General features: G+C 32.4%; 1 protein-coding gene and 1 long non-coding RNA gene across 2 annotated transcripts; both read right to left on the reverse strand.

Moving 5' to 3' along the window:
- Positions 1 to 12,144: 12,144 nt before the first annotated feature.
- Positions 12,145 to 15,817, reverse strand: LOC105330239 (uncharacterized). Its single transcript, XM_020068080.3, has 8 exons — positions 15,595 to 15,817; positions 15,287 to 15,373; positions 15,124 to 15,175; positions 14,823 to 14,858; positions 13,934 to 14,148; positions 13,429 to 13,609; positions 12,800 to 13,090; positions 12,145 to 12,447 (listed from the first exon to the last, which is right to left on the reverse strand). The coding sequence occupies exons 1-8, from the start codon at positions 15,781 to 15,783 to the stop codon at positions 12,170 to 12,172; spliced, it is 1,329 nt and encodes a 442-aa protein (XP_019923639.3). The 5' UTR covers positions 15,784 to 15,817; the 3' UTR covers positions 12,145 to 12,169.
- Positions 15,818 to 17,803: 1,986 nt separating this feature from the next.
- Positions 17,804 to 18,586, reverse strand: LOC117682635 (uncharacterized). The gene is made up of 2 exons (XR_010713093.1): positions 18,455 to 18,586; positions 17,804 to 18,153 (listed from the first exon to the last, which is right to left on the reverse strand). It is a non-coding gene; the product is annotated as an uncharacterized lncRNA (long non-coding RNA).
- Positions 18,587 to 25,075: the final 6,489 nt, after the last annotated feature.

The raw sequence follows: 25,075 nt of genomic DNA on the forward strand, positions 1-25,075 counted from the left end.
AATAGTATTTTCTTTTCAAAAAACTTCATTTACAGGGAACCTGGGATGTTAATTTTGATATAATAATTATACTTTGTAAAAAGTAATACTTCATTTCAAAAGATATGAGGGTGTTAGGCTTGCATGATGTAAATATGCAAGGACAATATAAGCAAGCCCTTAGGATAACATACTGAAGAATTGAGATTGTTTGTGTAAATCTATCAGGACCTATTTAATTGATAAAAGTTTACCTTCTAAGTATATTAAGAATTAAACAAGAAATCTAATTTCAGGCACCTTGCGTTTAATCAGTATATCCGGTAATTTTCGCGATGATCTAATTTTCGCTTTTTTGCGATCATTTTTAGTTCGCAAAAACATAAAACGTAGAAATGTACGAAACTAGTATTGTTTGCTCAAGGAAAGCTTTTTAAATCGCAAAAAAATGACCATCGCAAATTAAAAAAAAGAAGTTAAAGATTCTTCCAATTTGCTCAAATTTTGTCACACGCGTTAAAACGTTAACTGGATTGTATTATCCAAATGAATTCAGGATACCAAAAGTCGCAAGACTCTCATAAAAATAAAGACATTTGTTAAACAATCTATGCTTAGATATAGTAGAAATATAATGAAAAAAAAGAAAGGTTAATATGATGAATTATAATTATGCCACTACCTTTATAATCAGTATATGTTTATGGTACATGTATTATAATTCCGACATTCCATTATTGAGTCTGTGAAGGGTTGGGGGGGGGGGGGGGGGGGTCCGAGAACTTTCTACGGTAATTTTACTATCATAATGTAAAATTTGATAAGTTTGCATCCGGACCCTCTTCCCTTTAGATCCGCACTCGACGTTGATTTATTCGGATTTCCTCATCAAATGTTTTACATTTTCACTCTGAACATACCATATTGATGAACTCTTTCTATTTTGACATCAGGACCTTCGTTTTCTATATGTGTTAAAGAATTCATGTTATTCTCATTTCTATTTTTCATAATTATTGTTATTTAAAGGTAATGTGTGCAATCTCAAAGCGACAAAAAGCGCTAAATTTTGTTTATTTATTTGGAGGGAATCTATTTTTTTTCCTAGTCATATCTTTCCGAAAACCTCAAGTTGTTATTATACATTGTAAAAGACAGTACATCATTCAAATGATATAAGCCTATGTGTAAATATGAAAGGACAAAATAACGACAACGTCCTTAAAGATTTAAATTTAAGAATGACGAATTGTTTGTGCAACTTTAACACGACTTGTTTCTGTAATAAAAATAGCATCCTCTGAGTACATCAATGATAATGCAAGGAATCTTAAACTTTAGGCAACTCCAATTAAATGCCTTTTATTTCATGTATGGAATCTTGACACAAAAATCATAGGGTACTCGAAAAAGGATTTAAGTTCGAAATATTGGTAAATGATATCCATACTAGTATCCACATTCAGCGGAATATGAAATTTTATTTATATTATCTTGATAATTGATGTTTTATGAAGAAAAAAACAAATAAACATATTAAGTATATACGAGTGAAAAAAAAATCAATTTATTGTTGGTAGAGGTTTCATAATAATTAACTATTTAGTTTTACATATCCTTTGAGATCATAACTAAATCTCTCTCTCTCTCTCTCTCTCTCTCCTCTCTCTCTCTCTCTCTCTCTCTCTCTCTCTCTCTCTCTCTCTCTCTCTCTGTAAAGCGACGCAACTCTAGCTATATCACAAGACCGAGCACCTGCTTTGTTTTTTTAAGTTACCGACCTTTAATCATAACGAATTGTTAACTCAACTATATTTTGCAGATGGAGTAATCTCTTTTTTTGTAAAGACGTTTATACGAAGAGCTCTGTACATTTATAAAGATATCGTAAAATGTTCAAATTTTAAAGCTAAAATATTTGAGTTATTTCCTTTAATTACTGAATACTGGTTAATGGCCAAATGTAAGCCTTCTGTCTTACGGATCCAATTGAGGGTCAGCTCAAACTTAATGATGACAAGCACAGTATTTCTTTCTCAAGCGGTTTTATTAAAGCATGATCGTATAGTTACAACAATTAAAAGCAGCCCGAATCAAGAGTCTCAAAATCTCTATAAGCGGAATCTATCTGCTCAACATATTTTACATGGGTATATATAACATTTTACATATGATGGACAGTTCTGACTAGTTCGGTCCATTTACGACGATCATGAGTGAACATTTAGTGTTCAAAATTAAGATTAATAGTTTATTCCTAAATAAAGTAACAAAACCGTCAAAACTGCCAATCAAAGGGTCTGGATGCAGGATTTGAGTCTCCGAGTCCTGGGTCTCAGAGTCCCCCACCTAGTATGAGGCATCACTTACTCATAATACGTTCATTCATACATGGCATAAAAGGTTACAAAGGTTAATATATAGAATACACAATACATGAGTCAATATAGAGTACTAGAGCTATCGTTGCAGACACAGAATCGCCAAATATGACACTTGTTTTTAAACTCTCAATTTGGATATTATTATGCCTAGGGATGTCTAATCGGTCAATTTTTAGTACTCGGTTACTCGGACGTTTTTCCGATCGAGTACCCGGGTACTCGGTAAAAGTTTAAATAAATATGAAACTGTAAAAATATTTCCAGACCTTTGAAGTCGGTGCCGGTGTAATGAAGAATAATGACCCCCGTAGAATAATGACCGGGGGTCATTTTTCTACGAAGAATAATGACCCCCCTAGCTGAAGAATAATTGGATTTTTCTGAAGAAAAAAGACCCAGGGGTTATTTTTCTTCATGTTAAACATGAAGAAAAATGACCCCCATAGAAAAATGACCCCCCCCCCCCCCCCGTAAATATGAATAGAAATTGGTTACCACGTATCCAAGAAATGACTTTGAAGTTACTTAATTTTTCACTCTGTTCAACTGATTTTGAAGTTATAAACACCGAACTTGTAAATATATCGCTGTATATAGTTTTTCATATCCGTAGCAAGGACACGCAAAACATTCTGACATTGCCACACATTGCATGATTGTTAACAGTTACGTTACTTCTCTCGTCGACATACGGCGGGAAATGACGCAAATTAAGAAAAATTCATACACAATGAGGATATGTGTGGTAATGAACGAACGATAATCATGAACGAATAATTGTTGTAATGATATAAGCAATATTCATTGGTGAATGAATTGTCAATCGAAGAATGATACATCTATATATCTTTATGAAAAAAGACTAAGGGGCAGGTAACGTAGGAATATGAATACTTCTTATTTACATTTCTTGGGGAAAGTGATTTTTAAAAAAATCATTCTGCGTTAGTTTTGTTTTCTTCTACGTAATACTTGAACATCAATATTCTAAACATTTGTTGTAATGTTGTTTTGTGATCATGAATAGACTTTTTTCTTTTGGAGCAAATTTGTGAAGAGTATCTGACTATAGTAAATCTAAATAGATAATAAACACTGATCGATTATAATAAGAAAAAATTGTTTCTAAAAGCGTTGATAAGAGGTTTACATACGTTGCAGTTATGAGACCACATCTTTCAAAAAATAATGATTCAATGCTTAATTATAAAATATAATATCATATGTTTCAATGTTATGATGTATTATTGCAATATGATATTGTTTCATATAATACTATATTGTATTATGTTTTATGATATTCTATTATTTGATCAAAAACAATTATAATGTATAACACAATACAATGTCATATCATACGTTACAATATCATATCTCACATTTTTTTACGGTATTTTATGGTTTTATATGATATATATTGTAAGTATGATTAGATGCACTTTTAATTGTATATTATTGTATTGATTAACATATGGACATATGATTATCATACAATTTTTTAACAGATGATATACGATTTTGTGTCAAAACAGAATCCATGAATATCCAAGATCATAAATGATGGTTTTCAAATAATATGATAAAGGTGGTCTCATAAAGGTGATGCCTCATAAAGGTGATGCCTCGTCTCGGTGAGCTTTGTAATCTGTGATTACCTATGTTTTATAATTGCGGAGCTCTCCATCGTTTAAAGGGTTCCAAGGCATATTTTGGGATTTTTTAAAAATAAAATTAATAAAATTAAATTATCCAGGGGGATAGGGTCCGGACTCCCTCTCTTTTACTGCGTAAAATTATTAATATTGAATTTTCCGGTGGGGCGGACCCCCTCTCCCACTCTAGATCCATGCATGAGCAAGGAGTGTCGCATAATGAAATTAGAATGTTATTGTGTTTGGTCCACGGTAATCAGACGGCTGGTAAGTGACAGGAGTCTGGAAGTGCATATGTATACATTATGGCGGACATTACATTTTATGTGGAGTATATAATGATTAGGCATAGCCAGCACTGGTAAACATATATGTTACATGTACACATTAAAATATTTATAAACATTTATAGTAAGCGCGATGGCCTAGCGCATGCGTACCAATAATAGCATGGATTAATCGGAAAAACTTGGCGAGTACGGTGGCTGTATTAAATTCTATGTAATCGACCGAGACTTACTGAATGCAATAAAAAAAGGCGAGGGCGAAAGTGCGAAGATGCGAAGGCCAGAGTGCAAAGTTGGGAAGAAGCGATAGTAGTATCGCTCCTTCGCCTTCGCACCTTCGCACTTTATGCATCACATCTTCGCGCTTCGTCGTCGCATCTTCGCACTTTTGCTCCTTCGCCTTCGCACTATCGCCCTTGCAACTTAGGTCGAAGTGGCCCTATCGGAACACCATAGATATATGTTAATGTAATTGTTAAGATGACAACCATACCCCGATGCAATACCTCAATACCTTGTTATAACGGAAGGATTTTTATTTTCTAAGATATACCCCTTTTTTCACTTGAAGTTTATTTGAATATGAATTATAATTTCTGTTACTTTCTGTAAACTACAGCAGTAAAAATTACAATAGTGTAAAGACTATTTCACAAATAATAAAATAATATACTGAAAAACTTTAATCTACAAGGGGGTCATTATTCTACAGGGGTCACTTTTCTTCATGTGGAGTGTGCTCATTTTTATAAAAATGACACTTATTCTTCAGGCAAAGGGGTCATTTTTCTACGTAGAATAATGACCGGGGGGTCATTTTTCTGCGTAGAATAATGACCGGGGGGTCATTATTCTACGTAGAAAAATGACCCCCGGTCATTATTCTACGGGGGTCATTATTCTTCATTACACCGGCATTTTAGGTCTGTTCAATTTCTTTACTGTGTGCCATCTAATTTATATAATAGACTATATAAACGATGTTCATTAAAGCAAGCCAAAAATAAGGGTAGAAGACAGCCAAAGGTTACAAAAGCTAGGTAACAGGTGCTTGGTCACGATAATTACTATATAAACACTGCCACAGGCGATAACGGTCATTTAGCATATTTAGAGGCGTAGGAAATCCTAATTACTGTATGTACAAGTGCAATGGTCATTTGACCTTAGGCGCATGCGTGAGGAAGGGTGGCAGCTTTGAATTTTAAGAGGGAGAATTTTTCTACGTTTTTCTCAATTTATACCAATAATACTGTTCGGAATTTGTTATGTGTTCGTGGATAAGTGTAAGGATGTGTTTCCTTGGTGTAATATTGTAAAATGGCACACACACGCAATAGGAAAAGGAAAAACAAGTCATCGAATGTTAGCGGGGAAAGGACACAAAAGGTTCATGTGAGTAATTCTCAACTATCAACGGTTCCAAGTTTACACGGTATGGAAACACAAACAACTAACAGCAATAGTAGCAATAGCATCTGTCATAATAGTTCTAGTTCCCAAAATGCACAGCATTCCACACCGGTGACCCCCGTAAACAATTGCCAAGGAAACTTGTTCACCCCCTATGGACCCCAGGGACCACAAAGTCAATTCGCTGGCTATATTTCCCCCATACCAAACCAACAACATAGTCAACCACAACAACATCCCCAACCGCAACACACTGATATCATGGAAGCTCTGAGAGTCATGTCAAGGAACATAGAGCAAGTTTCTACAAAGCTAAATAAACTGGACCTTATTGAACACAGACTCAGTGAACTGGAAAGGAATGTCGGAAACGTAAACACAGAACTGAAAGACATGAAGGCCAAGGTCAACGGAGTCGAAGAAAGTGTGGTATTTATCAACAAGCAGTATGAAGATCAAACAAAAGAAGTATTGGCTGTTAAAAAATCTGTCTGTGAAATAACAAATGTTAACGAAAACATCCTCAAAGAGTTGAGCCTTGTGAAATCGGAGTTCAAGAATTTAAACGAACGCCACTTAGACCTTCAAACACGTTCGATGAGAGATAATCTTATCTTTGAAGGAATCGTCGAAACACAAGAGGAAAACACAGAGGAGGTCTTAAGAGAATTCTTAAAATCAGAAATGGACATAACGGAAGAGCCACAATTCCAACGAGTGCATAGACTGGGGAAAAGAGTGCAGGGACGTCACCGGCCAATTATAGCGAAATTCGTCCTATTCAAAGAGAGATAAAAGGTCAGAAAAGCTGCTCCATCCAAACTTGTTGGAAAACCATTCGGAATTAATGAACAGTTCCCAAAGGAAATCAACGATCGCAGAAAACTGTTATACCCTCATTATAAGCAAGCAAAACGTCTCGGAAAAAAGGCTGTGCTGATTGCAGATAAACTTTTCGTGAATGGGACAGAAATCCCCCTTTCCTCGATCCACAACCCAGCGTCATCACAGCGCACTGACCCGGATACCGCATACGGACCACGCCAATCCGCAACGCGCAGCGCAAATCGACATGAAACCCGTTTTGCGACCACGCGCCGTTAGGGATACCAAAGAGAGCAACCGAACGGGAATGTAAACAACGAAAACGAAACCACCGAATGTAACTCTCTCACATCTTCAGACACTTCCTATGCGAGGATTGTTTCTATCAATGTTTGCGGTCTAGCTTCTAAGCTCCGAAATCCTGAGTTTGTTGATGTTATTAGCAAATATGATATAATCTGCCTCACAGAGACAAAAACAGATAAAGCTGACAATATTGATATCCCAAATTTCAGTGTATTCAGCAAACATAGATCAAATCTGTCATTTCGAAAGTCTGGTGGTATTGTAGTCTATATTAGAGATTCTTTATCCAAATTCTGTAGCATAATTAATAACGCAAGTGACAATATATTATGGAGTAGAATAGAAGGTAAAACATTTAGTATTAAGAAACATATTTTGATGGGAACTGTTTATATACCGCCATCAAACTCCAGATTTTCATCAGTTGAAATTTTTGACGATATTGAGAATGAGATTTTTAACTTGTCCAAAGAAAATGATTGTATTTGTTTATTAGGTGACTTTAATAGTAGAGTATCCACATTGAGAGATTTTATTGATGTTGATGATTCTGTATCACATTTTTGTAACAGTGTTGACAATAACAGTAATTTTGATTGGGCTGTTGATCAAATAGACCTAGAAGCAATTGAAAAATATGGTTTTTCCATAGAAAGGAAATCTAAAGATAACACTGTTAACTGCTATGGAAAAAAACTTATTGATATCTGTAAACATTGTAACATTATAATACTTAATGGTAGATCCATGGGTGACCAAAATGGTGAGTTTACATGTAAACAATCAAGTGTCGTAGATTATTGTATTTCAAACACTGAGTTTTTAAGATATGTACACAATGTGAGAATATTACCTTTTTCCTCATTTTTATCTGTCAAATATAAGAAACCATGGTTTACTCGGGACTGTAAGAATGCTCGACAGAATTATAGAAAAGCGAAAAGGTTGTACAAAAAATTTGGTGGAGATATTTTTAAAAGTGACTTGTATGAAAAAGAAAAATTGTATAAAAAAAGGTTGAAAAATGCAAATGTATTTTCTCTTGATGAACTTAATATGTTATCTGATATTAATCTTAATAATGACATTAACCAACCAATAACTTGTGAAGAAATATTTAAGGGTATCAATATGTTGAAAAATAACAAAGCTTGTGGTGATGATAGAATTTTTAATGAATATATCAAAAGTACCCAAGATTGTATGTTGAATTTATATACTGTATTGTTTAACAAAATATTTGATTCTGGTGTTATACCCACACAGTGGGTTAGTGGTAACATTATACCTGTTTATAAGAATAAAGGGGATAGTACAGAACCCCAAAATTATAGACCAATTACACTCTTGAGCTGTCTTGGAAAATTATTCACTGCTATCATTAATGAAAGGTTAAACAAATATGCTGACAATGTTCAACTCATTTTAGAGAACCAAGCAGGTTTTCGTAGAGGTCATAGTACAATAGATCATATTTTTTCATTGTATTCTCTTATCGAACTCTTCAAATTGCATAAGATGAAATTATATTGTGCGTTTATAGATTTTGAGAAAGCATTTGACTCTGTTTGGCACATTGGTTTATGGAACAAGGTATTATCAAACAATATTGATGGAAAATGTTTTAAAATTATTACTAATATGTACAAAGGTATTAAGTCAAAAGTTCTGGTTAATGGATTAAGTTCAGAATTTTTTGAATGTACAGTTGGAGTACGACAAGGGGAAAATTTGTCGCCTTTTTTATTTTCACTATATTTAAATGATCTTGAGGAGTATCTTTATACAAACAATGTCAGAGGTTTGTCACGCTTGTCTGATAACATTAAGAAAGATCTTAATATTTATTTAAACCTTTTTGTCTTATTGTATGCAGATGATACCATCTTATTGTCAGAAAATCCAGAAGATTTTCAACACTTACTCAATGTTTTTTCTAGATATTGTAAAGAGTGGCGTCTTAAGGTTAACAGTAAAAAAACTAAAGTTGTAATGTTTGGTAGAGGTAAACAAACCAACTGTTTTACTTTTGAAGGTTCCCAATTAGAAATTGTTAACAACTTTAAATACCTGGGTGTTACTTTTTGTAAAAGCAACTCTTTTAATCTTAATGTTAAAGAACTGTTTGATAAAGCTACTAAAGCAATGTATGGTGTTATTGGGAAGTGCAGAACACATAATCTAACAATTGATTGTAAAGTAGACAATCATGTTCGATAAAATTATCAAACCAATATTATTATATGGATGCGAAGTTTGGGGTTTTCATAACACTAATCTCCTTGAAAAATTACATTTAAAATTTTGTAAACATATATTGAACTTGAGAACCTCAACTCCAAACTTTATGGTATATGGGGAACTTGGAAGATACCCCTTAACAATTAATGTTAAAGTTAGAATGATTTCCTTTTGGGGTAAATTAGTCAATTTCCAGAACTCAAAATTGTCAGCAAAACTTTTTAATGTATTGAAGAATTTTAATAACCCATGGTGCGAAGCCATTAAGAAAACTTTAAATCAATGTGGATTGACATATATATGGTATCAAAACACAATAAACATACCCTGGTTAAAATCTAAAGTATACAATATTTTATTAGACCAATTTAAGCAATCATGGTATAGTGAGGTACATAATTCTCCAAAAGGTTTAAATTATAGGATTTTTAAAAACTCACTGGATTTTGAAAAGTATTTATTGATTTTGCCAACACAATTATGTAAGAAATATTGTAACTTTAGAACTGGTAATGCTAAATTACCTATTGAGATAGGTAGATGGTTTAATATTCCTAGAGAAAACAGAATTTGTAAACTATGTACCTGCAATGAAATTGGGGATGAATTTCACTACCTTTTCAAATGTACTGATGTATATATATCCAATTCAAGGGTTAGATGTTTACCAAAATATTTCATAACAAATCCAAATGTTGTAAAATTTGAAAAACTGTTTAATATCACAAACATAAACCAACTTACCAATATTTGTAAACTATTAGATACTATATTTGAGAGAGTTAGCTCTCTTGGTTAAATTATATCTGTTATCCCTTCATCATGCATGTACCATTGATTTTCATTTATTATATATATTGTAGTTTGTACATACTGTACATATGTTTTTTCTCTTCACTGTAAATTCAGTTATGAGAATAAAGTTCATTGTCATTGTCATTTTAAGTTTTAAAACCGATGTTTTAATGCATTATTAAATAAACTTAGAAATATTAAAAAAAATATACATCAGAGTAACCGAGTACTGATTTTAGTATTCGATACTCGGACGTTCGATCGAGTACCCGGTTAACCGGGTACTCGTTGACATCCCTAAGTATGCCCGTATTATTCGCCTGGTTTTATAACATCATTTAGGAATACTACGCATTGCTACCAGAGTCACAGAGTTCATTCTGTTAATTATCATTAACACCATTCACTGCGCAGTACCTAGGTACACTTAAATATCATAGTGACCATTATTTAATACTAGCAATTTAAGGTCATAGCATGGCTATCTGTTTACACAAATAAGTGTGTCTTAAAATTAAGGGCAGATAAGATGTGTAATTCGTTTACTATTCAGCCACCTTAAAAGTAGCAAACTGCATTCTGCAGTCCCACAGTGAATGACAACAGCAATTCTAAGATCGTAAATACCAAATATAAGATATTTTTTTAAATATATTTTTCTCCATTTATAAAAGCAAAATATTTCTCTTTTATATCGGTACCTCTTACAAATTATTCCATTCCTCGGCATAAAAAAACACGTATCTAAGCTGGAAAGAAACTAGATAAAGTAATGTTCCCCAAGTCTTGAATGCGTTATTATATAAATAGTGCCTGTTTGGGAGGGTAACAGTTGAAATTGACACCCCGAGAAAACCATTGTCAACCGACGCGAAGCGGAGGTTGACAATGATTTTCGAGGGGTGTCAATTTCAACTGTTATCCTCCCAAACAGGCACTATTTATTTTGTTATACTGAATGTCTTTTTTAAAAATTTTAAGAAAATTTTACTGCTTTTATATAGGAATAACGTGAATTCTACAGCGAACCGTACGCGCATAATTTTCGCGCATGTAACATTTTTTAATGTTACCCGTTGCCAAGTGCGTTGCTAATGCTGAGGGTAATAGTAAATATTATTAACTGCGTCTTAACCAATCAGATTTCAGTATTTAACATGAAAGTATAACAATATATAAATAGTGCCTGTTTGGGAGGGTAACAGTTGAAATTGACACCCCGAGAAAACCATTGTCAACCGACGCGAAGCGGTGGTTGACAATGGTTTTCGAGGGGTGTCAATTTCAACTGTTATCCTCCCAAACAGGCACTATTTATATTGTTATACTGAATGTCTTAATTTTTAAGAAAATTTTACTGCTTTTATATAGGAATAACGTGAATTCTACAGCGAACCGTACGCGCATAATTTTCGCGCATGTAACATTTTTTAATGTTACCCGTTGCTAAGTACGTTGCTAACGCTGAGGGTAATAGAAAGAATTGTGAACTGCGTCTTAACCAATCAGATTTCAGTATTTAACATGAAAGTATAACAATCTCAATATTATTATACTTTCATGTTAAATACTGAAATCTGACTGGTTTAGACGCAATTGATAATCCGTTCTATTACCCTCAGCGTTAGCAACACACTTAGCAACGGGTAACACAACGAATTGTTACATTCGCGTAAATTATGCGCGTACGGTTCGCCATGGAATTCACGTCATTTCTATATAAAAGCAGTAAAAAATCTCTAGAATTAGGACATTCAGTATAATAAAATAAATAGTGCCTGTTTGGGAGGGTAACAGTTGAAATTGACACCCCTCGAAAACCATTGTCAACCTGCTTCTATATAAAAGCAGTAAAAAATCTCTAGAATTAGGACATTCAGTATAATAAAATAAATAGTGCCTGTTTGGGAGGGTAACAGATGAAATTGACACCCCTCGAAAACCATTGTCAACCTCCGCTTCGCGTCGGTTGATAATAGTTTCCTCGGGGTGTCAATTTCAACTGTTATCCTCCCAAACAGGCACTATTTATATATTGAGAAGAAGGCCCTGACAGTGTTTCAAATTCACTGCAAACATTTGATTTATAGAATGATATATACGTTTGCGACATACTACGAACGAAATAATTAATAAAGAAATTGCAACCATAATCTACTTATTAAGAGTATTTATAATAGAACATGCAATTGACTTTTACCAAAAACATATACTACAAGTATATATAGTTATTAATAACGTCCCCTTACATACGAAAAGACGTTCTGAAGATCCAGTTTATTCACTGTTAAGCAACCGTTAACACCGCCTCGCGAGAGGTCGTGACCCCTACAGCATTTGACGCCTGACACTCAATTGTACCAGAGTCCGTTGTCTGTAAGTTTGATATCGTCAAAATCTCGCCGTTACTCGAGAATTGATGACGTGAATCTGCAACTATCGCCTTCCCATTTCTGTACCACGTGACTGTCGGAGATGGGACCCCGGTGTTGACACATCGGAATTGCACCGTCGAGCCGATGTTGTTTGTGGAACTCTGAGGTTGCTTGGCTATGTTTGGCACAACTGAAACGCAGGATAATGATTTAGAAACTCAAAACGGTATTTGATTTATATGTATAAAGGGGGTATACAGGTTTTGTGGTGTGAAAGTATCATGTCGGTTAGCAATAGCAAATGAATGTCCATTAACGTCACTATATCTTCGCTGATTAAAAGAAAAATGAATTTATGGAACAAAGCACCAATCTAAATTAATCCAGTCTGTCTATAATTATAATTATAGTGTAAAACAATTAGAGACAAAATTCTACTTTTTCCGTGGAACCAACGTGCCAATATCAACAAAAACTCGGCACAATACAATCTTGACTAAAAAACAACAACTAATTCGTTATCGAGCAGTCATTACGTATACCTCCTTTGACTATCTCGATCTGTTTTGAAACGCTTCCCAGTCCATTGGTCGCTGTACAGACGTATGTACCAAAGTCCATTGTGACTGCGTTTGTAATGGTGTATCGTCCATTCAGAATCAGGAAGTTGCGTTTGTCACGTGATCGCCTGCCACGACGCGGGACTGTCGTCTGCTTCTTGAGTGAGATGCTGGGGGAGGGGCTCCCTGTTGCATTACAAGGCATGTTTATAGTTTCTCCTACTGCCATATAAATCTGTGTCGTTGGTGTGGGGTCGTCAAATGTTGGGTATTCTAGAAAATGAAAGGAAATAGAATTTATTTGCAATTCTTGACATACATTTCCATGTTGTTTCTTCAGAAAATTAGCAAGTTCATTTAAACTGGTAAACTAACATCCATAATACTATCAGGTGTTTAATGGGAGATATTTCTTTTCGATCCTTTAACATTATTAGTCATTGAATATCAAGAAGTGGGCTCCTTTCACCTTTTTGATCATAATATGAATTTAAAAGAACATTTTGACTCGAAATTTGGTATAACCATTTTAGGCCACTACCAAACTAAAACTTAATATAACAAATATTTATGAAAGTAAATGATATATGCTCCTAGAATATACGTCTTACGTAGACAGACACAACCATCCTTGCTGCTGTCCGGACCGGGAGGTCCCGTGGGACCTTGATCCCCCTTGTTTCCCTTCTGTCCTTGGACTCCTGTATCCCCGGGGTCACCTGCCTCCCCCTGCGCACCCTTTTCTCCCTTCTGTCCCTGGTCTCCTCTCAGTCCAATATCACCCTGCTCTCCCTTTTTAGACAAAAGATCTATTTCTTATTTGCTGTACATGGCACGTACATTTAACGGTTGATAAAAATTTCGATTCTAGGCACAATCTGAACCATTTCACGGAATAAATATAAATTAAGGCATATTTATTCGTCAGAAAAAATTAATATCACATAGTTTTGAAAAATATTGCAAACATCGCAATAGGATTACGCACACTTCATGTCTTTTAACGCAAATCAAATAATCACCTAAATAGTTTTCGTAAAATCAGCCAGTATAGTTAAACAGGATGTGTGATATTGAGAAGGAAGTAATTAAAGGTTGAAAAAGTATAGTTTTCACCTTAATGCCCGAATCTCCTTTGGAACCTCTTGGCCCTTGTTCCCCCTTTGGCCCCTGAGGACCTACGTCTCCATGGGAACCTTTCAATCCTTTTAAACCCTGCTCACCCTTTAATCCTGGTTCCCCTTTATCACCACGGAGACCCGGTTGACCTTTGGCCCCATCTGAACCTGGAAAACCAGGGTCACCGAGCATGCCCATTTGACCCTTATCACCTTAAAATATAAAATATACAATTAATGTGGACTTTTAGAGTGTATCATTTTATTTTATTTTATTTCATTTCATTTTTGTCATTTATTATTTTTTACTTTATATTTCTAATTTGATCATGAGGTCGGCAATGCCTATAGACGCATACCAAGAACAAAAATGCAATGCACCATCGATATCACATATAATAACGGCTATTTCTGCTGAAGTTTTCGCAGTCGTTGACTGGTCATTCAGTTATTCAAATAAATATATTAACTTATATATGAAAAATTAATTTGGATGATTTATTAGCCGAATTCATACACAGCTCTGATACTTGCTCAAATATACTTGTAAAAGGCTTGTTTAAAGGTGCGAAATGATAATAGTTAACTCTAATCACGTGATCAATGATATTTGCAACACAATAAATTCAATACTTTAAAATGTATACTTCTTTTTTTTTAAATAAAGTTTCTTAATTACTCTTCCTTTAAATAAAATTAAAAACATAAGGTCCAGAAACTTCTTTTGCATCTGGTTTTGAAAATATCTTTTATGCAGAACTCAAATAATTCAAACTTTTAACCAATAGTTTCTTGTGTTTGTTTTGTTTTGTTTTTTGTTTTTTTTTTGTTTTGTTTTGTTTTTGTTTTTGTTTTTTTTTTTTGGGGGGGGGGGTCTGAATGGTTACCTTTGACCCCTGGCAAGGCTGGGTCGCCTGGTTCTCCTGAATTAGAATGAAAAAATATCAATATCATGGCACATGTATAATCTCTATACCGTGGTTTAATCAGGGAAAATCGTGATTATATATGATCTTATTGATACAATATTTTATTAGATATTACACTTCAGATTTGATCGATTGCAAAACGGAATCCACGAAATTTGGTTTTCAGCGAATATTGTTGAAACCAGAGTAATGATGACACAAAAAAAGTCAAGAACCAAGTGGATACTGTTGTTTTTTTTATGTGAAAATCGTATTATACCTTTTGAACAGGTCTTGTTCTTGTCTATACAGTGTTGAGCGATTATCTTTTCCTGTGAGAAATATTACCATAATAACATGCATAAAATTAAAACGAGTATAACATTTGAGCCACAAGTGTCAGAAAACGTATAAGGACACAAGAGAAGTTTCTGTACATTTACCTGTGATGTCAGAAAATCAGCGATAAAATTGTCTGCCCTCTTATGGGCATGTAAACTCCTTTTCATGTTTTTCACAGTCAGAGCCTCCTGAAACAAAAATAGTCAATCTGAAGATTAAAACAAAAAATAAATGTGCCTTCGAAAAAAAATCTCATTGAAACAATTTTTTTTCAATAACTTGATGGATTTCACATTACTTAATGCAAACTATAAAAAACATATTTTTTGTTTAATTTCAATATCACATGTAGATATGCTATAGAACCTCTCCCTCATCTTTTAATTATCTATATCTAAAAGTCATTAACCTGCAATGTTTTGATTCTGTTGTCTAGCTCCCTGTCAGCTTCCTGAAGAAGTCCCGTGTTGTCATATTGATAAACGGTAACCATGGCAAACAATGACGTCTGCAACAACGTGACCAGCATCAGCAACCACAACCACGGGGAGGAGTCAGTAGTCTGAGGCCTTGGGGATCCATTCTTGTTGGACTCCATTGTTCTTAATGAAATGCCGCGCTAGAATCTCCTTATCTCTGTCTTGGTCACCTCGTAATACTGAAGAGTACTGATTAAAGCTCACATATATGGAACGCCCCAGTTGCCTTATGCATATAATCTTCATAATATGATAATACTTCAACATTACATGATGATACTTCAACGTTACATACTGATACTTCAGCATTAGAAGATGGTACTTTAGCATTTAGTGTTAAAATACCATCATGTAATGTTGAAGTATCAGCATGTAATGTTAAAGTACCATCATGTATTGTTGAAGAATCAGCACGTAATGTTAAAGTACGATCATGTAATGTTGAAGAATCAGCACGTAATGTTTAAGTACGATCATGTCATGTTGAAGTATCAGCACGTAATGTTAAAGTACGATCATGTAATGTTGAAGTATCAGCACGTAATGTTAAAGTACCATCATGTAATGTTGAAGTATCAGAACGTAATGTTAAAGCACCATCATGTAATGTTGAACTATCAGCACGTAATGTTAAAGCACCATCATGTAAGGTTGAAGTATCACTATGATACGCAAAAATATCATCGTATTACTAAGGCAGTTGAGGCGTTCCATACATATAGATGTACATGTACATTGTAAGCATGATAAGGACTACAATGTAGATACGTTTATAACTGTGAATGATTTCTGTAGGTGGTTTTGGAATTTAATAGCTATCGGCTGAGAATATTCATTGCTTAGGAAAATCAAAAAATTAATGCAAGGCACCAAATGACAGGACATAAGAAATCAAAAAGATTTTATTCATATTTGATTTGAGTTCAGATTATTTTTTATGGGTAATATTTTAAATGAAATGCGGTCGAATGGAATCTAATAAAAGAAATTTAAAACGAAATAGTTAGCCAAGAGCACACATAAAAAGACTAACATCAATCTTTAAAATGTCATGTTTTTTTCCAGGATATATTTCTGCATTTGAAGTAACCATGCATATTTTTATCATACTTAACTTTGGAGGATGTATCGATATGCAAAGTTATTGAATCATGCACCACAAGCTGAATAATTATATACAAGTAAATTCCTTTGGAACTAAAAGGTTAGTATGTTAGTGTGTGTCATTTAGTGCACACTCAACTTTTGATTATTTTCAAACAATTATACTAATTGAAAATATTTTCTAAAAGAACTTACAGTAAAAGATGTGGGTTAAATAAAAAATACTAACATTATTTAATGTAATTGTTTTTAATCATTTATCCACTAATTAAGTATGTATTTGTTAATTATTACTTTGTAAGCCTATCATGAGCCAAATTAATTATATAGTCTGTTTCCTACTTAAAACTTCCTTCATTAGTTAAGGAATCTATTTTTAAACACTTTTAGAACCATTAACTATTTAATTAATGGACAATTACTGTCTTCAAGTCTTCATTTTTATTGCCAGCTTCGGACCCCGTAGGAACTTTAGGGGTTTAAGGCGTGAGAGAAGTAGTTTAATTTCAACCGATTCAATGCAAGAACTATCAGGAAATGATCTATATATAGAAAAATCATTAAATTTTTGACAATTGAATAAACGTAATTTGCATAATTACTATCTATATTGGAATAAATTCTTTGTCATTTTCTACGGTCTCAAAAATAGACATATTAAATAGAAAAGATCACTCAAGATCGGAATTCGAATTCTTAAAATATTTTTTAATGATTCATTTTTAATTGATTGATTTCGTGGTTTTGTACAACATTGCCTTAGTGAAGTTTAATTTTTTTTTGCATGATATATACCTGTTCGCTTATATGATACATAATGAGTTCGTGACTTTTGTAAATATCATAATATTATTTTTTATTATTTTTTACATTTCTTTTTAATCGTTATTCATAAAGAAAAGATGTTAATTTTATTACACAATGAATTTTAAAAATCATAAAATAACATTTGTTCAATCAGTGAATATGTAAAACATTATTTCAAAACATGCATTAGGACTGATAAAAATATAAGAAAAGAGAACATTAGATAAATATAATTCACGATTTTAATATATTCGTCCAATTTCAACAAAATGGATGAGGTGATTTATACAAATGATAAATGAAGGAGGCATCATTCGATTGATGAGGTAGATTAGTTTTTATCACAGATTTTAATTGTTGATGTTGGTCTGTAGGTATAGCTAACTACTCTTTCCTGGCCATAGCTAAAGTTTTTAAAGCAGACTCTATTTCTTTGAGGTGTGAACCACTGTCGGTTGTCTTAAGCTTCAGAAACATCTCGGTCAGCTTTTTCAGTCCCTTTTCGTAGATGTTCTTTTCCAACATTTTCCAGCCGTGTTCTGGTATTAAATCCATTGGTTTTATGTCATGACCATATCCTGTGAAAGTAAATAAATTTCTAAATGAAAATATTATTTACAGAAAATAAAACAGCATTAATCAATTTTGAGTTAGGCTGGAATTCAACCCCGTATTTTTTTCATTTAAACCATAATACATTACTAAATCATTATGAAATATATAAGCCAAAGTAAAATAACTACGAAACTTTTTCTAGGTTAAACAAAATATAAATAAATAAATAACCCACAAAAAATTTTGAATAACAGATTTCTTGATTATTTTAAAAAGAATCTTTTAGATAAAAACAGGAAGATTTTAATTGAAACTAGTTCTTACCGTGATGAGGATTTACACTTTTTGCTTGCATAAAATCCACACAGCAGAGCAGCAGTACCAAGGCAGTGAAGACAAATCGAACAGACATGGTTCTATCTCTGGATTCAAATTTCTTGCAATGGTTCTATGAACAGTTCTTAGCTATTATATATATATCGCTTTCGTTTATTAATCATCTCTTTTTTTATATTTTACACCTGAGTGGCTTTTTGACAAGCTGAAAATAAACTCTTCCTTTTTTAATTGCATTTGAATAGAAATAATTTTTCTGCAATGTTTTGACAACTTTAAAATATGCCAAACCACAGACAGTGTAACAAAATAGAACTTTGAGTCCTTTTAAATGAAGTTGAATGGATACCGTTTTTCCAAAGTCATGATTAGGGAATGGAAGAATTAATTGATTATAGCCACCGTCATAAATTAAAGGTTTATGAAATATGTGAACAATCTATTCAATGATTAAAAGAAGATATGTTTATTTAGGATGTATCCATACCAGAAAAATACAAGAGAATATCTCGCTATATATGTTTACTAAGTATAAAATGCTCGAAACGCTTCCTGTAAAATAAAAAAAGACTCTCTGTACATACAAAGATGAAATATTTTGAATGAAAAAAACATGGTCTAACTAAGGCTAAACATACATAATGAACACTAAGAATCACTGTGTTTATCAAAACTTTAAGCCCCGATACACCCTATGAAACAAAGATATTGTTATGAAGCATCATTAAAAGAATTTATATCTTGAATTTCATAAACCTGTAGGTTCTAGTTTCATTTACATGCACTAGATCTTGACCTTAAATAAATTTTAAACACGTGTTGTTGTAGAAATAACAAAACGGTCGTCTGAGATCACCTTCAGCTGTTAACAAGTTAAACGGTGGAATTATTGGATATTAAGGTAGCATATGTAACAACTATTATGCATGTAACAAGTTTGGGTTATTGTCGAGTATGTAAATTGAAACGCACATGTAGAGCCTTGTTTTTTTCTATACAAACCGCTGCAGTTGTCACAAAGTTTGTGAATAGTATGAAATGGTTCTTTGTTATTATGTCACGACAGTCTTTGTATGAGTTCACCACACGCCTACTTTTAATGCATTCATATTACAGTACAATAACTCTGAAACCCCTTCTACTGTAATTGATTACTGATCAAGGTGTTGTGATGATTAAAAAAAAAAAGAACAATTTCCGTCATTCTGACGCATAAGGCATTTCTTTGTGATGCGAAGACATTGTATATTTTATATACACGACTTAAATATTATACGAAAATCATGGAAAATTAAAAAAATTTGTTACGAGCAATATATTTTAACATATGCTAAATACCACAACCTCTCAGCATTTCTTCATATATTTACAAAATAAAAAAATATTACTGAATAAAACGAAACAATTATAAAACAAAAATAGGAGCAAATTCTGTTAGAATGAAAAGCCTTCCGAAAGGCATCGATTTATGCATGACAAACTATATTTCTTATTTAAGACTTCTTAAGACCAAAATTTATAACAACATTTGGTAATCATAGCTGTTCCACAAAACATTTTTTTTTTCATTTTTCTATTAAATTTTGTCTAGATTGCTGGTAAATTCAATTTATCTCCTCAATATCAGTTAATTGTTTATTTTGATGATAATAGGTTGAATGATAATTCAAAGAAATTGCTTTTGATAGTGAATCCTTGTTTTATCTGGCAAATTTTCCAAAATTGATAGTTTTATAATAATAATTGTTCATAATCCACAGGAATAAAACAAAATCGGCGATCAAGTATCATCCACATCTACAGAATAGTAAGCAGAGCACAATGTGCAATTATGAGATATTGTAAACTATGATTAAGCTCATCACCAGTGCACAGATCAAAAATTAGTTGAAACGGTAGACTTTCTAAACATAGTTTCTTTTTGTAGATGTCAATTTTTGATGAATCGTATGGCTCTACACTTACGACAAGTCCCCAAGTGTCCTAATATTTCTGATAGAAACCAAGATAACCTAAGGATGTTACTGTTTTGTGAAACGGCTAGTATGATGAAATGTTATTTAGGCCTCAAGTTTGAATGGGACACCTTCATATTGTGAAGTACATAATATCGAAATATATGGAACGCCTCAACTGCCTTATGTAGGTAATCTTCATAATATGATGATACTTTAACATTACATGATGGTACTTTAACATTACGTGCTGATACTTCAACATTACATGATGGTACTTTAACATTACGTGATGGTACTTTAACATTCCGTGCTGATACTTTAACATTACATGCTGATACTTTAACATTACATGATGGTACTTTAACATTACGTGCTGATAGTTCAACATTACATGCTGATACTTCATTATATGATGGTACTTCACTATGCGGTGGTTCTAAAACTAGGGAAGTTTTAACATTGGGCTGTTTCTCTGTTTCAGAGATTGATCATATAGGACTAAGGTCCACTGAGACTAGTTTGGATATTGTCAAAAAGCTTGAACTACAAATAATAAAAAACAGGATTCTGCTTGAAAAATATATGTTATTGAAAAACTGTAGATACTCAGATTATGAAAACCACTGGCAAACAATTTGTGAGAAATTATTATAAGTTTTATGACATATGCGATTGCTAAAACTACTCTCTCTTTTTTTTTTTTTTTGAATTATATTGACCTGTGAACAAATATACATGTACCCTCTTTTCTATTGTATTTTTTTTTTATCTTCTATATCTCCTTTTTTTTCTTTTCATTTACTGCTATTTATATATATATATATATATATATATATATATATATATATATATATATATATATATATATATATATATATATATATATATATATATATATATATATATTTGCAAGAAAACACGTTTTCACACTACACGGATAATCTATTTCCTTTAGATTAATAAGATATTACAATATGTAGAATCTTGAAATGTATGAAATATGTCTGAAATATGTGTGCATGTAAACATACATAATGAACACTAAGAATCACTGTGTTTATCAAAAATTTACGCCCCGATACACCCTATGAAACAAAGATATTGTTATGAAGCATCATTAAAAGAATTTATATCTTGAATTTCATAAACCTGTAGGTTCTAGTTTCATTTACATGCACTAGATCTTGACCTTAAATAAATTTTAAACACGTGTTGTTGTAGAATTAACAAAACGGTCGTCTGAGATCACCTTCAGCTGTTAACAAGTTAAACGGTGGAATTATGGGATATTAAGGTAGCATATGTAACAACTATTATGCATGTAACAAGTTTGGGTTATTGTCGAGTATGTAAATTGAAACGCACATGTAGAGCCTTGTTTTTTTTTCTATACAAAACGCTGCAGTTGTCACCAAGTTTGTGAATAGTATGAAATAGTTCTTCGTTATTATGTCACGACAGTCTTTGTATGAGTCCACCACACGCCTACTTTTAATGCATTCATATTACAGTACAATAACTCTGAAACCCCTTCTACTGTAATTGATTACTGATCAAGGTGTTGTGATGATTCAAAAAAAAAAAGAACAATGTCCGTCATTCTGACGCATAAGGCATTTCTTTTTGATGCAAAGACATTGTATATTTTATTTACACGACTAAAATATTATATGAAAATCATGGAAAATTTAAAAAGTTTGTTACGAGCAATATTTTTTAACACATGCTAAATATCACAACCTCTACAGCATTTCTTCATATATTTACAAAATAAAAAAATATTACTGAATAAAACGAAACAATTATAAAACAAAAATAGGAGCAAATTCTCTTAGAATGAAAAGCCTTCAGAAAGGCATCGATTTATGCATGGCAAACTATATTTCTTATTTAAGACTTCTTAAGACCAAAATTTATAACAACATTTGGTAATCATAGCTGTTCCACAAAACATTTGTTTTTCATTTTTCTATTAAATTTTGTCTAGATTGCTAGTAAATTCAATTTATCTCCTCAATATTAGTTAATTGTTTATTTTGATGATAATAGGTTGGATGATAATTCAAAGAAACTGCTTTTGATAGTGAATCCTTGTTTTATCTGGCAAATGTTCCAAAATTGATAGTTTTATAATAATAATTTTTCATAATCCACAGGAATAAAACAAAATCGGCGATCAAGTATCATCCACATCTACAGAATAGTAAGCAGAGCACATTGTACAATTATGAGATATTGTAAACTATGATTAAGTTCATCACCAGTGCACAGATCAAAAATCAGTTGAAACGGTAGACTTTCTAAACATAGTTTCTTTCTGTAGATGTCAATTTTTGATGAATCGTATGGCTCCACACTTACGACAAGTGCCCAAGTGTCCTAATATTTCTGATAAAAACCAAGATAACCTAAGGATGTTACTGTTTTGTGAAACGGCTAGTATGATGAAATGTTATTTAGGCCTCAAGTTTGAATGGGACACCTTCATATTGTGAAGTACATAATATCGAAATATATGGAACGCCTCAACTGCCTTATGTAGGTAATCTTCATAATATGATGATACTTTAACATTACATGATGGTACTTTAACATTACGTGCTGATACTTCAACATTACATGATGGTACTTTAACATTACGTGATGGTACTTTAACATTCCGTGCTGATACTTTAACATTACATGCTGATACTTTAACATTACATGATGGTACTTTAACATTACGTGCTGATAGTTCAACATTACATGCTGATACTTCATTATATGATGGTACTTCACTATGCGGTGGTTCTAAAACTAGGGAAGTTTTAACATTGGGCTGTTTCTCTGTTTCAGAGATTGATCATATAGGACTAAGGTCCACTGAGACTAGTTTGGATATTGTCAAAAAGCTTGAACTACAAATAATAAAAAACAGGATTCTGCTTGAAAAATATATGTTATTGAAAAACTGTAGATACTCAGATTATGAAAACCACTGGCAAACAATTTGTGAGAAATTATAACAAGTTTTATGACATATGCGATTGCTTAAACTACTCTCTCTTTTTTTTTTTTAATTATATTGACCTGTGAACAAATATACATGTACCCTCTTTTCTATTGTATTTTTTTTCATCTTCTATATCTCCTTTTTTTTTTCTTTTCATTTACTGCTATTTATATATATATATATATATATATATATATATATATATATATATATATATATATATATATATATATATATATATATTTTTATTTTTTTTTTTTGCAAGAAAACACGTTTTCACACTACACGGATAATCTATTTCCTTTAGATTAATAAGATATTACAATATGTAGAATCTTGAAATGTATGAAATATGTCTGAAATATGTGTGCATGTAAACATACATAATGAACACTAAGAATCACTGTGTTTATCAAAAATTTACGCCCCGATACACCCTATGAAACAAAGATATTGTTATGAAGCATCATTAAAAGAATTTATATCTTGAATTTCATAAACCTGTAGGTTCTAGTTTCATTTACATGCACTAGATCTTGACCTTAAATAAATTTTAAACACGTGTTGTTGTAGAATTAACAAAACGGTCGTCTGAGATCACCTTCAGCTGTTAACAAGTTAAACGGTGGAATTATGGGATATTAAGGTAGCATATGTAACAACTATTATGCATGTAACAAGTTTGGGTTATTGTCGAGTATGTAAATTGAAACGCACATGTAGAGCCTTGTTTTTTTTTCTATACAAACCGCTGCAGTTGTCACCAAGTTTGTGAATAGTATGAAATAGTTCTTCGTTATTATGTCACGACAGTCTTTGTATGAGTCCACCACACGCCTACTTGTGATGCATTCATATTACAGTACAATAACTCTGAAACCCCGTCTACTGTAATTGATTACTGATCAAGGTGTTGTGATGATTCAAAAAAAAAAAGAACAATGTCCGTCATTCTGACGCATAAGGCATTTCTTTTTGATGCAAAGACATTGTATATTTTATTTACACGACTAAAATATTATATGAAAATCATGGAAAATTTAAAAAGTTTGTTACGAGCAATATTTTTTAACACATGCTAAATATCACAACCTCTACAGCATTTCTTCATATATTTACAAAATAAAAAAATATTACTGAATAAAACGAAACAATTATAAAACAAAAATAGGAGCAAATTCTGTTAGAATGAAAAGCCTTCAGAAAGGCATCGATTTATGCATGGCAGACTATATTTCTTATTTAAGACTTCTTAAGACCAAAATTTATAACAACATTTGGTAATCATAACTGTTCCACAAAACATTTTTTTTTTCATTTTTCTATCAAATTTTGTCTAGATTGCTGGTAAATTTAATTTATCTCCTCAATATCACTTAATTGTTTATTTTGATGATAATAGGTTGAATGATAATTCAAAGAAACTGCTTTTGATAGTGAATCCTTGTTTTATCTGGCAAATGTTCCAAAATTGATAGTTTTATAATAATAATTGTTCATAATCCACAGGAATAAAACAAAATCGGCGATCAAGTATCATCCACATCTACAGAATAGTAAGCAGAGCACATTGTACAATAATGAGATATTTTAAACTATGATGAAGTTCATCACCAGTGCACAGATCAAAAATCAGTTGAAACGGTAGACTTTCTAAAC

The sequence above is a fragment of the Magallana gigas genome, chromosome 4 (assembly GCF_963853765.1).
Source record: "Magallana gigas chromosome 4, xbMagGiga1.1, whole genome shotgun sequence".
Lineage (NCBI taxonomy): Eukaryota > Metazoa > Mollusca > Bivalvia > Ostreida > Ostreidae > Magallana > Magallana gigas.

Bases quoted from the DNA above. Each gene is read 5' to 3' on its own strand.
- LOC105330239 (XM_020068080.3), bottom strand. From the start codon at position 15,783: ATGGAGTCCAACAAGAATGGATCCCCAAGGCCTCAGACTACTGACTCC. The intron at 13,610-13,933 runs GTGAAAACTATA...TTGTCTAAAAAG, and splicing joins AAGGAGATTCGGGCATTAAG to GGAGAGCAGGGTGATATTGG. The intron at 13,091-13,428 runs GTAAGACGTATA...TTCATTTTCTAG, and splicing joins GGATGGTTGTGTCTGTCTAC to AATACCCAACATTTGACGAC.